At 42.0% G+C, this 12457-nt stretch overlaps 1 protein-coding gene across 1 annotated transcript in view; it reads left to right on the top strand.

The window, feature by feature from the left end:
- The window catches only part of Cds2 (CDP-diacylglycerol synthase 2), a 59216-nt gene that overhangs the window by 33086 nt on the left and 13673 nt on the right, over positions 1 to 12457 (top strand). The window contains exons 2-3 of the mRNA XM_026385775.2: positions 10299 to 10435; positions 11697 to 11793. Of these exons, the coding sequence (XP_026241560.1) occupies positions 10299 to 10435; positions 11697 to 11793 (234 nt within the window). The remainder of the gene's footprint in view (positions 1 to 10298; positions 10436 to 11696; positions 11794 to 12457) is intronic.

Raw genomic sequence — 12457 nt, 5'->3', positions numbered from 1 at the left:
AACATCAGCAGCAACAAAATTCTAAATTCTCAAGTACACCTAGATTACTTGAGATCATAGGGATATTCTTCTCAGGATATTCTTTTCATAAAGAGCCTCTTTTCTTGGGGCTGATAGGGGCTGTAAAGCACCCTGAGAACTGCTTATAGGATGAGAATGCTTCTATTGCTGATAAATTTGCAGACTTAAAACCTGGAGGCTACAGTGTGGGACAGATTTCAAAGTTTGATTCCCATAGGGAATTTAAGTACCCAAGACCAATTTTTTTTGTTTTCCCTTTCTTTTCGGAAAACCACAAGAAAACCTTTGAAGCATGCAAATTTCAAGATTATGGGTAATTCAGTGTCTGTCCCTAAGAACTCACCACTCAGGTGTATAATAAATAATTAGAGTTATTTTGAAATGGAAGATTTAAAAAGAAATTGGTCCCCCCTACTCCGTAACATGTCTTGTCCTCTATATAAATTAGATCTCTGTTCATTTTCTTTTCCTGTCTACAGAACAAGTCTGTCTGTGCACCCCTCCCCCACCCCAGTCTGCTGTCTTTTTTTTTTTTTTAATATTTTTTAGTTGTCAATGGACCTTTATTTTATATATTTATATTCAGTGCTGAGAATCAAACCTAGTGTCTCACACATGCTAGGCAAGCGCTCTACCACTGAGCCACAACCCCGGCCTCCCTGGTCTGTTGTATTTAAAAACAAAAACCTTGGTTATTTAAGTTGTTTTCTTAAGCAGTTATTCAAGGGCTAACTCTCAGACTCATTTGGGATTAAAGGAAAGAGAAGAAGTCTTCCCCTTTAGAGGATCCTAAAGAGTGGGATAAACAGTGGTGATGGTGGACATGGATCTACCTCATAGATGGACAAATGACCACCAGAACTATTGATTCACTGTGTGCCATGATTGGTAAACCTTGCCTTGTTCACCAACTGCATGGGCTTCCCCTGTCTGTGTCCTCTATTTTATAATCTATTGTTCATTGTGTCACATGATAGAGATCTATGAAAGAACTGTTTTGGTTTCTGGAATTCCAAATTTGGGGTGTACTCCAAGTGAGCATTAGCTTCTTTTCCCTCTGTCTTTGGGTACCCAACAGCTGGCAAACTGTAAAAACAGAGGTTCTGTCTTTATTTCTGTTCCTTTGCCTGTCTCGTGAGACATTTTCTTTTCTGCTACTTGGTTAAAGGGGATATCTGACTCTTTGGTGAGTCTATGGAAAGAAAGCCCTGTAAACCCTTAGCATTGACTTTTAGTGCAGCCAGCATACAAGCTTCTAACAAAGAGTTCTAAAAATCACAATAGGCAGAAATTATATTAACATCAAGTTTTAGAAATCTTAAAGGAGGCTTTTCAGGTTGGATGAGTATTGAAAGTGCTTTTTGTTGTCATCGAAGGTCTACATCTGATTAAAAAACAAATTGGCTTACAAGGACTTATCAACTAGATTTTCAAAATATGATTTTCCAAACCCTGAGATGCTCTTGTACATCAGGTAATAAGTCTATGTCCTTAGACCAGACTTCCATTTGTAAGGATCTCTCCCTGTTAATTAGCTTTTTTTCCTTTTAGTTGTAGATGGACACAATACCTTTATTTTATTTATTTATTTTCATGTGATGCTGAGGATCATATCCAGTGCCTCACATGTGCTAGGCAAACACTCCACCACTGAGCTACAATTCCAGTCCCTTGATTAGCTCTTAAAATAGGAAAAGATATTAATTTAAGACTGTATAACAAGCCTCACTTTTAAACCTTTTGCTTTCAGCTGGGTGAGGTGGCACATGCCTGTAATCTCAGTGACTCTGGAGGCTGAAGCCGAAGGATCTCAAGTTCAAAGCCAGTCTCAGCGATTTATTAAGGCCCTCAGCAACTTAGCTAGACCACCCTCTCAAAATAAAACATAAAACTGGTTGTGATGGCTCTTGCCTATAATCTCAGTGACTTGGGAGGCTGAGGCAGGAGGGCTGTGAGTTCAAAGCCAGCTTCAGCAACAGTGAGGCATTAAGCAACTCAGTGAGACATTGTCTCTTAATAAAATACAAATAGGGCCGGGAATGTGGCTTAGTGGTCCAGTGCCCTGAGTTCAATCCCCAATACCCCCAACCCCTGGAAAAAAAAAACATTAAAAATGGGCTAGAATGTATCTTAGTGCCCCTTGGGTTCAGTCCCCAATTACCGCCCTCCCCCCCAAAAAACCCCCCACAAAAACACAACCAAAAAAATCTTTTGCTTTCACTGGGCCCTTGCCTATACCCTTCTCAGGGACATTTAAACTAAGTACTGTGTATCTTTGAGAGGTGAATTTTCTACTATGTTTCATCTAAGTCATACCTTTAAAAGTGCAGATTTGAGATAAAGACTGCTTAGGACTGTGGTAATCATATCAACAGATTAGTTTTAAAAAAAACTGGCAAATGGTAAATCTAAATGAAAGCTATAAAATCTTTGTTTTCTTTCTCTCTCTCTATATATATATTTTAAAATATTTTTTAGTTTTAGGTGGACACAATATCTTTACTTTACATTTAATGTGGTGCTGAGGATCGAACCTAGTGCCTCGTGCATGCTAGGGGAGCACTCTATCACTGAGCTACAACCCCAGCCCCTTCTTTCTATATTTATGTACATTTGTGTATGTGTGTATTGTATGTTGTGTCTGCATGGTACCAAATTCACTTAAAAACAAGTGCTCATAAAATTTAAAAAATGAATCCAAATACCTTTTAGTTCAGAACTGCCTTAAAACACAAAGATTTTTTTGTGTTTTATCAAGATAATTCCTTGTGTCTCTTAGGTTTTCATTACTCAAAAGCAAGAATTAGCATTTATTTAGTCTTAAATGATACCTATATTTCTAATTAAACATTACTTTAGCTTATTTTGATATATTTGACACCCTACATATCTGAGTGGAGATGTGTATACATGTGAAGGCTAAATGTGGTATATCTGAGCTTTGTCTAATATTATAGAAATTTGTAAAGTTAAAGATATATAGGTAACTGACAAGTGCTCTCTTTTATGAAGTGCTTTGTTATTGTATCTATGAGATGCTCTTGTACATCAGGTAATAATTCTGTGTCCTTAGACCTGGTTCCTAAGCTTGTAAGAGGTCTACAGCTATTTTTGATCTTTGTCAGTGCTATTAACCTATACAAACCTGTTAGATGCACATAATTATAGTTGTCCTATGGAGACAGATTCCAAAAGTAAAAACTAAGTTCACACACACACACGTCTTCTGTGTTCCACCAATTATTACTGCCTTCTTTGTATGTTAAATGTATTTGTTCCCCATAGGTACAGTAAGCTTTCTAAAATGGGAAATAGGAAAACACTTTACCAAGCTGGTGTCTTTCAAACTAAAATTGTTAGTAGGCACAACCTTTTTTAGGTTTATGTTTGATTGATTGATTAGGAAAGATTGATTCATATCACAGAAGGGAAGATTGGAATTGACACCACATCCAGCATACATAATACTAATTGTATTATGACTATCATCTTTGAGAAAAGATATATTGGATGTGCCCAAACTTGGCATTCCAAATTGTTTCACTCTGATAATTAAAAAGATTGGACATTGGTCCTCTAGGGAAGTACATCTGTAAACAAGTATGTTCTGTATTTTTAAAACATTTTGTTTATTAAATGGGGATTTATTTTGTCATTTAATATTTTGTAATTAGATAAAAGTAACCTGTTGTCAGTAAGTTACATGGAGAATTACGTTATTCTTTACATTGGGGTAGAAACTTACGTAAAATTTTTAAAAGATAATAGCCTGTTTGACTTAAAGGTTAGTAATAGAAAACATAAAAACATTTTGTTGCTTTTTCCATAAAGAACGGTCCTCTCTCTAGGAATTCCTGAACCTCTGGTGATAGCATTTTGACATGCTGAGTATTGTGAACTCAAGATCAGACCTGTGACATCTCTGACCCTCTCCCACCCTTGTGAAGAGCAGGGAGACACTTTCTGTGAAATTCCCCTAACTACCTAAAGACTCCTGAAGATAGTCAGTTGTTTTCAGTCACTTCACAGACATCTCATCAGCCAGGAGAGATGGATTCATATCACAAAAGGGAAGATTGGAATTGACACCACATCCAGAGCCTGGATGGATTTTGTTCTCTTGAATTCATTCATCATTTCCTTTCTCAAATTATTTACATCCTTCCACACTTCCCTATCCCCTGTGAAGAGGGTATATAAGCTTCTAAATCTTGGGGGTTAATGGGTACTCATTCTCCTGTAATTGCCCCCTTTCCCCTATAGGTAATAAATATGTATACCTTTTCTCTTGGTCTGTCTTGTCAGTTTTTTTTCAGCAGGTTCAATCATGAAACTTATAGGGTAGAGAGGAATTTGACTTTGCCCCTTTAATTCTAAATTCTTTCGGAAAAGGGCACTTCCTCTTTGGTCTTTTGTTTAGATAGTTGACTTTATCAAATGGGGGTTAGCATTAGAAAGGCTAGAAATATTTATTATTCCTACTAATGTGTGTATGTGTGTGTATGTGAATGTCCCCTGCGCCCCCCCCCCCCCTTCCTGTAATGAGTCAGAGGAAAACCTGCTTGGCTTTCTCATTGAGAGGGACACATAAGTATCCCTGGTACTTCTTAAAAATCCTCTGCTTTTAGCAGTTTCTTTCCCAGAGACCTGTCTGCGTAAGTGGGGGAGTTGTCCTAGCAGATGGCCACAGGCTTGTTGAAGATGGCAGAGTTGGTATTTAGCAGAAAGGGTAGGCTCAGACTAATGATTTTGTTCCGGGAGAAGGCTTGCAATTTGCATATAAAATAGTGTTAAAAACCACCAGTTATGGAGTCACTCAGTAAGTGAAACATGAATTTGAATGCAGTGCCAGTGGTAAGGATAGAACGAATAGAAGCATAAACACCTAGTGCATTAAACTCCAATTAAAAGTGAAATTTCCTTGAACATGAAAGAAGGAAGAAATAAAAGCCTAATGGATGCTTTACCCAGGTTTTAGCTTCTCTTAGGCAGACATAAATGCAATATTAATATTTTCTAAAGTGCGATAGAAAATGGAGTATGCATCTTGTAAAGAAATGGGTGTGGGCAGGGTATGTTTGGCTTGTTTGGTTAGGAGAGTGCTTTACCACTGAGCTACATCACCAACCACACTCTTTCAGGTTAGGCTCTGACTGTTGCCATTTGTGGCATCATTATAGAATCTGGAGAAATATTGAGGCAGGATGGTGACACTGTTGATGACCAAAGGGGAGCTTCAAAAGACTGCTGCCCAGGAAGCTTTTGTGAGTCCTCAGGCAATCTTGAGAATTAAGAGGGAGTGAGAAGGTAGGAGCCAAACAGGGTTTCCGCCTAGAGAGTAATAGTGAAAATAAGTTCTACCCAGCTGTGTGGACTGAGCTAGGTCCCTCCCCAGGAAGACTCAGACCTTGACACGGGAACTTCCTCTCCCAACCGCTGTCTCTCTATGTGCAGTGCCCTCCATGCTCCCAGCCTCCTGCTGAAAGCAGACTTCTGTGCACTTCTGAGCCCATAGGGGGTTAAGTTGGTGGAGGCATGAGGGCCCCTGGAACACTAATCAAGGAAGCTTTTTGAGTATGAATTTCTCCCCAAATGCTGATGACTCTTACTGGGCCCTTGTTACCCAGAACTCTCTATATGTCATCACCCCAAGTGCTTCCTCCTTTCCCTACAGGGCTTCTGTGAGCCAAAAGGAGGGAGGCCTCGGTCCCCCCAACCCCCACCCCAACCCTGCCATTTGAGCAGCACTCTTATTTCCTGTTTATAACAGCATTGCTACCCTCTTGGGAAATGGCTTAGGAATTGTGGGAGGATGGGCGGTGGTTGAGGTGGAATCTGAGAGGGTCCGCCCTGCTTAGCCGCTGCTCTGGGCCCTTGAGATTGAAAAGGAAGGAAGGAGGAAGCAGTTCCCCCGCTGCACTGTGCTGGTTCTAGAGCTCCATGGGGGGGGGGGGGCAGGAGTGGGCACCAGATTGGTCCTGTATCAGGGGCCTCTGTGGAGCAGGGGAGGGCATGTGTTGGGTATGTGAGCTGGAAGTTGGAGTGGGTGCTGTCATTCTCAGTGCAGTCTGGACACTTGGGTCCATGGTAGGTCAAATAGAATTAATTAGCTCATTTAGTGTAACAAATCTTTAGGCACTGCTTGGTATGGGACTGGTGGACAAGTGACCCTTGGCCCCTGACAGATCATTGCATCCAGCATATAGATGATGTTTTTGCCACTTGCCCTAGTTGACCTACAGGTATTTATTAAGATGTGCATGTGTGCTGACTTGTCCATAACAGAGATACAAGGGGAAGAAAATGAGGATGAGATAAGTGGAAATTAGGTCTAATATTTCTTCTACCTGCTCAGCATTGTGCTGAGTGAATCCCACTTGAGAGTGCTAGCATGTATTGTTGCTTTCACAGGTAACTTGCATGGTTCAGACACCACTTCATATGTTAGCTCTGGGGAGGGATCGTTTTTGAGTTAGGACTATCTATGTGAAAAGAGGAAGCCAGGCAGATAAATGCTGTCCTTGAATAATTAGTATATGAGCCCCAGCCAGGCCAGACCAGAGTTCTTTGCCTTACCTGCCCTCTTTGTAAAGGCTACCCAGTTTGCCTGGGGTGGTATTTAAGGTTCTTGATGTTCCTGTGCCTTGGCAGGTTACTGAGAAGTAGGGACATGGGAGGCCTGTGCGCACCAGGCACCTGCTGTGATTCAGGTGGCTTTCTTTTTTTCTTTTTTTAATTTTTAATTTTTTTTTTTTTAGTTGTTGACAGAGCTTTATTTTATTTAATTTTATGTGGTGCTGAGAATCGAACCCAGTGCCTCACACATGCTGGGCAAGTGCGCTTCCGCTGAGCCCAGGCCCCAGCCCCTCTTTGTGGCTTTCATAGACTTCTATCCATGTTGCATTTGATCCTGTCAACAGCATCTGAGGACAGAAAGTTCTTTCCCTACCAGGAAGACCAGAGATGGAGGTCTCTGTTGAGTGATGAGTGTCAGAGCAGACCCTGGGGCTTGCTTCCCGGAATGGCTGCTGCTACCTCCTAGAAAGTTTGCCTAGACTGGGCTGGAATGTATTTCTAAGTGAGATAGAAAATGGCAAAGCATGTGCAAAGCCCTGTTCACCCCCAGTTCCAAAAAAGAAACAAACAACAACAACAACAAAACAAAACAAAGAAAAGACCCCCAACTGAAAGTTTGCCTGAGTATCTGCCTGTCTTTCCATCCCCTGGTAAGGGGCCTGGAGGTCAAAACCTGAAGAGTAGGATGACTTGCCCTTCTCCTTGGCTTTGCCCCTTCCCCCAAACAGGGATTCACCCTTTCCTTCTGTTTGGTCCTGCCTCAGCTTGTTGGAGAGTGGTGGTCTGTGTAGGTGCTAGTCTCTTGCCCAGAAGGTGCCTCCAGGAATGGGCTTGCTCTGAAGTCTTACAGTAGGGAAGTTACTTGCTTAGAGGCAGGTAAAATCTAGGAAGTTAATCTTTCAAGCTCATTGCTTCAGAGCTTTTATTTCGTTTCTTAAGTGTTCATCTCAGTCACCCTGAAGTCTTGATAATAACAACTGTGTGTCCTTGTGTGAATTCTGTATCTCCTTTTACTCTTTTGTGACTGGTTTATCCTTCCTATAAGGAGCGAGGAGTCAGTTTTGACAGGGTTTGGTGCTAGGCTTACGGTTAATAAAAGAGACCTGGAAGTTTCAGAGAGACTCTTAGCTTGGAGCTGGAGCTGTCCTTCCCTGCCTGGGGACCCAGTAGCTTTGGTGAGTTTCCTTGACGACAGGCGAGATAAGCTAAAAATAACCTTATGTAGGGCCTTCAGTGCATGTGAGAGTGCTCTCTTGCCTGTTGTGCTTGGGCTTAGTTCCTATGGCTTCTGGATGCTACTGGAACACATTTGTGGCAACTTTGTGTGTGTGTGTGTGGGGGGGGGGCGGCTTAGGTGCTCTCATTTTGAAGGCCCGAAGTTTAGAGGTCAGAGTTAGATAATCACGCAGCATGATTACCTTGGAGTATTAGTGGTTGCAGGTGGGGTGTGAGTATGAATTTTAAGAATGGAAATTGGGGGCTGGGGATGTAGTTAGTAGAGCACTTGCCTAGCATATGCAATGCCCTGGGTTTGATCCCCAATACTGCAAAATGGAAAAGAGAATTACAAGACCAGGAAGCCATTTTCAATGTCTGGTTTCCCTTTTGCCTACCTGGAGAGGGACAATCCTGGAGGTGTTGTTGTGTTTCAGAACCTCTGGAGCTGTGAAGTTTTGTTATCTTTCTTTAGAGAATCCCTCCACCTAAGGAGAGCCCTTAACTAGGTTTCTTTCCTAAAATAAAGACACCAAAGTACAAAGGAATATGGATCACTTGTCCAGAGCCACCTGGCTCTAGTTTGCAGAAGTTGTGGCTCCCTCCCTACTGAGGAGGACATATCTAAAGCCAAAGCCAGCTTTCTGTTTTGTAACAGCACTCTGCTTTAGCTAAGGCCCTCTATGGTATAAATTAACTTAGAAGTAGATTTGTCAGAGCAGGAACTGAATCTCTCTTTACCATACCTGGAATTAATTCCTGTCTTTCTCCATCCTTCCATCCATTAGTAAACATTTGGCTGTGGGCCAGGGTTGGGGAAATAATGAGAACAAAATGTTGTGTTCCAGTCTTAAGAGAGCTTATGGTTATCTGGGGGAGACAGTTACAAAGAAGTTTGCATTGTGGCCAGCTCTGATAGGCAAGAGGTCTGAGGGTTAGGAGAACATCAGGTTAAATCAACAAATTGACAGAAAGTACTGAAGTCTGAGATCATAAACAAATTCTACAAATTAATATAAAAAAAGAGGCAGAAAATTCAGCAGAAAGAACTGACCAGTAGTTTGAAAAACACTTCAAAAAAGCAGATACCCAAATGACCAATATACATTCAAATAGTGCTAATATCATGTGTTAGTCACTGGGGAAATTCAAATTTAGTTCTTCTGGGCCAGGCATGGTGGTGGTGCATGCCTGTAATCCCAGCAGCTTGGGAGACTGAGGCAGGATGATCACAAATTCAAAGCCAGCCTCAGCAGTTTAGCAAGGTTCTAAACAACTTAGCGAGACCCTGTCTCTAAAATAAATAAAAAGGACTAGGGATGTGACTCAGTGGTTGAATGCTCCTGGGTTCAGTCCCCACATTAAAAAAAAAAAAGTTACTGGCCAGGCATGGTGGTACATGTCTGCAATCCCAGCAACTCAGGAGGCTGAGGCAGGAGGATTGCAAGTTCAAGGCCAGCCTCAGCAACTTAGTGAAGCCTTAAGTAACTTAGCAAGACCTTGTCTCAAAAACATAAAAAAAGAGCTGGGGATGTAGCTCTGTGGTTAAGTGCCCCTGGGTTCAATTCCTGGTACAAATAAAAAACAAACAAAAAAATCCCCCAAATCTCTCTGAAGTAGGATGGTTCAGAGTAGCCTGATACTCGGTGGAGTTTGTGATTGGCATGGCTCTGGCCCTTTCCCCAGGTTGGGGGGCAGGGTCAGTCCCTGAAGGTGTTTCATTTGTGGTGGGGCCTGTCTGGCAGCTCTGTGTGAGTGACATTGCAGAGTCTGCTGATGCTCAGGGTCTGTTGGCAGGCAGAAGACAGAGCTGCACCAGTCTAGCCAAGCTTTGATTTGAGTGAGCCAGTAGGTGTGGCTTCCACACTGGTGGTCTTCTCACAGGATGTTCTTGCCAAGTCCAGAGGTCACACTCAGGACTTTGAGGCATTGTGTATCCCTGGGGGAAAAAGCCCACACACTGGGTTTCCTCTGAGAGAATCTCGTCAGCGCTGCTGGCCACTGTGGCAGTCCTGAGAGTCTATAGTGTGCCATGGCAGAGCAGAGGTGGTGCCCTGTGAAAGTCAGGTCTTGGTGGAGAGGATTTTTCAGAGATGGGTGGATTTTCCTGAGCGCCTACAGCCCAGTGCTTTTGGGGATACACTTGGGCCACCTATGCCAGTGCAGGCTCGGGGATAAGCTCCCAGGAAATATATCACAGCCTCTTTTTTGCCTTCTTTGACTACAATTGATCTCTCTTGTATCCCCCACCCAGGGGGCTTAAACAGATTGCATGTGGTGTAGATGCATGCTTCTCTTCCAACAGAGTGCGGCCACCTTGGCATATATCAGAACACTGTTGAGATTGCTGTGTGTCCCATCTGTTCTTTTACTTGACTGCCAGGCCCTGTTTGGGGTCTTTTCACAAAGCTCTCTCAGGAGAGGTACACACTTCTCAATAGTCTGGCATTTTTGATTGTTTCCTCTTCTGTGTTTCTGCCACGTAGGAATCAGAGTCAGAAGCAAAGGTAGATGGAGAGACTGCATCAGACAGTGAGAGCCGAGCGGAACCAGTTCCCCCGCCAACCTCCGTAGATGACACCCCAGAGGTCCTCAACAGAGCCCTTTCCAATTTGTCTTCAAGGTAATGTGGCTCAGTGAGGCAGGTATTTATGGGGTCTTTGTACTATGTTTAACATGCACTATGTTTAGTATGCCATGGAATACTTTAGGTCTTAGGATTTCTGGTTCAAGGTTTCGTTTTCTCTCTTTCATATACTTCCACTATGAACAGTTCCTTAAGTTCTCCAGGAAAAGGTGGGAAACATTTCAACTTATTTGAATCCTTGGGTAAAATTTTTGGCTCTTGAGAAGTTGGTCCTTCTAAAAACAGTTTTGTGAATAGATGAAAAACACAAATTATATGACCCCCAAAGCATTATCTAAAAGCATTCCTATGCAGGCCTGCCACCTTGTCCCTTGGAGAAGCTGTATTATGCAGTGGTTAAGGGCATGGAGCCTGGATCCAGACCCCTGGACTCTAGTCCTAGCCTCACCATTTGCTAGCTATGTGACCTGTTCCTCTTATTTCTTCAGTAAAATATGTATGAATATTATGTGTCAATTTAAAAAAATACCATTTGGATTAAAATCTATTTTAAAATTGTAAAAAGCTAGTTGTGTTGAGGATTGAATTAATATTATATATAAAATTCTTATAAAAATGCCTTGTGCAGGTTGAGCATGGTGACATACATCTGTTAATCTCAGCTACTGGGGAAGCTGAGTTGGGAGGGTCACAAGTTTAAGGTCAGCCTCAGCAACTTAGTGAGACCTTATCTCAAAAAATGAAAAGAGCTGAGTATGTAGTTCAATGGCAAAGCATCTCTGTGTTCAGTCCAAAGTACCAAATAACCCAAAACAAAACAAAAAACCCAAGTTTATTAGTGTGTTTATTAGTCATAGCTGTTATTGTCTTTGCCTAATATTATTACCATCAGTGTGATAATACAGGGAAGTGCAGTGTGGAATTGTGGAATTCTGTTGCAGGAAAATGCCCAGAGTTTTTTCTTTAGCTAGATGGCCATAGAAGTCATCCAAGTAGATGCAGAAGCTGTGGGCATTACATCTCTGTTTTTTGCCTGATCTTTACTTCAGACGAAAGGTGGGCATATTTTCTGTAGGCCCTGGAGCACCTACTGAGTTTGGTTGTGGGTGAGATGCATTGGTACTAATGCTCTTCTCCACCAGCCTGTGACAATGCCTGTCAAGGTAAAGGAGATAGCCTGATAATAATTAAGCCCAGGGCCCACCAGACTCAGAAAGAGCCGTTTCCCTTAGGTTTGTGCTGTAATTCTTTCTGGGCTCCTAACTGGCGTTTTCTCCTTCCCCTGTTTCTCACCTAGATGGAAGAACTGGTGGGTGAGAGGCATCCTGTCTTTGGCCATGATTGCATTTTTCTTCATCATCATTTACCTGGGACCAATGGTTTTAATGATGATTGTAAGTGCCATTTGCATGTCATTTTAGTTTTACATTTTGTTTGTTCTACAGGATTATTGTCTTTAGTGCCAGATATTGGGTTGACTCTGGAACTCAGTGAGGCTTCAGGCTCCTCAGAATACTTCTAAGCCTTAGACCATCTGTGACTTCTCATCTTTCAGTAGCTAACTGGAGGTTACTGGCATAGGCCAGTTATTTGTAGTTAAAGATGTCGCTTTGTTTTTTTTTCTTTTTTAAATTATTTTATTTTAATTTTTTTAATATTTATTTTTTAATTTTCAGTGGACACAACATCTTTATTTTATTTTTATGTGGTGCTGAGGATTAAACCCAGTGCCCCGCGCATGCCAGACGAGCACGCTACCCCTTGAGCCCCCAAGCCCTCGCTTCGTTTTTAATATTGAATTTATTATTACAGTTTAACTGTGACCCTGGCTGTGTGTTTCTGTGATTCCTGGTTTTGTTTCCTGCTCTTCTGGAACCTCACTTGAGTGCTTAGAGCTTTTGTTAAAAAGTCGCAGTCCACAGCGCTGCTCTTGGTCTTCCTGCTGTTATGGAAAGGGCCAGATGATGAGAGTTGGCTGCTGAGCAGAGCAGTTGGGGTTTTTCAAATATTTATTACCAAAATCAAATGGGGACACAATTGTTTGAGTCCTGGGAGGTT

Source organism: Urocitellus parryii, chromosome 6 (genome assembly GCF_045843805.1).
Source record: "Urocitellus parryii isolate mUroPar1 chromosome 6, mUroPar1.hap1, whole genome shotgun sequence".
Taxonomy (NCBI): Eukaryota; Metazoa; Chordata; class Mammalia; order Rodentia; family Sciuridae; genus Urocitellus; species Urocitellus parryii.
Note: the sequence above shows the minus strand (reverse complement) of the source record. Positions and strands in the feature narration are given on the sequence as shown.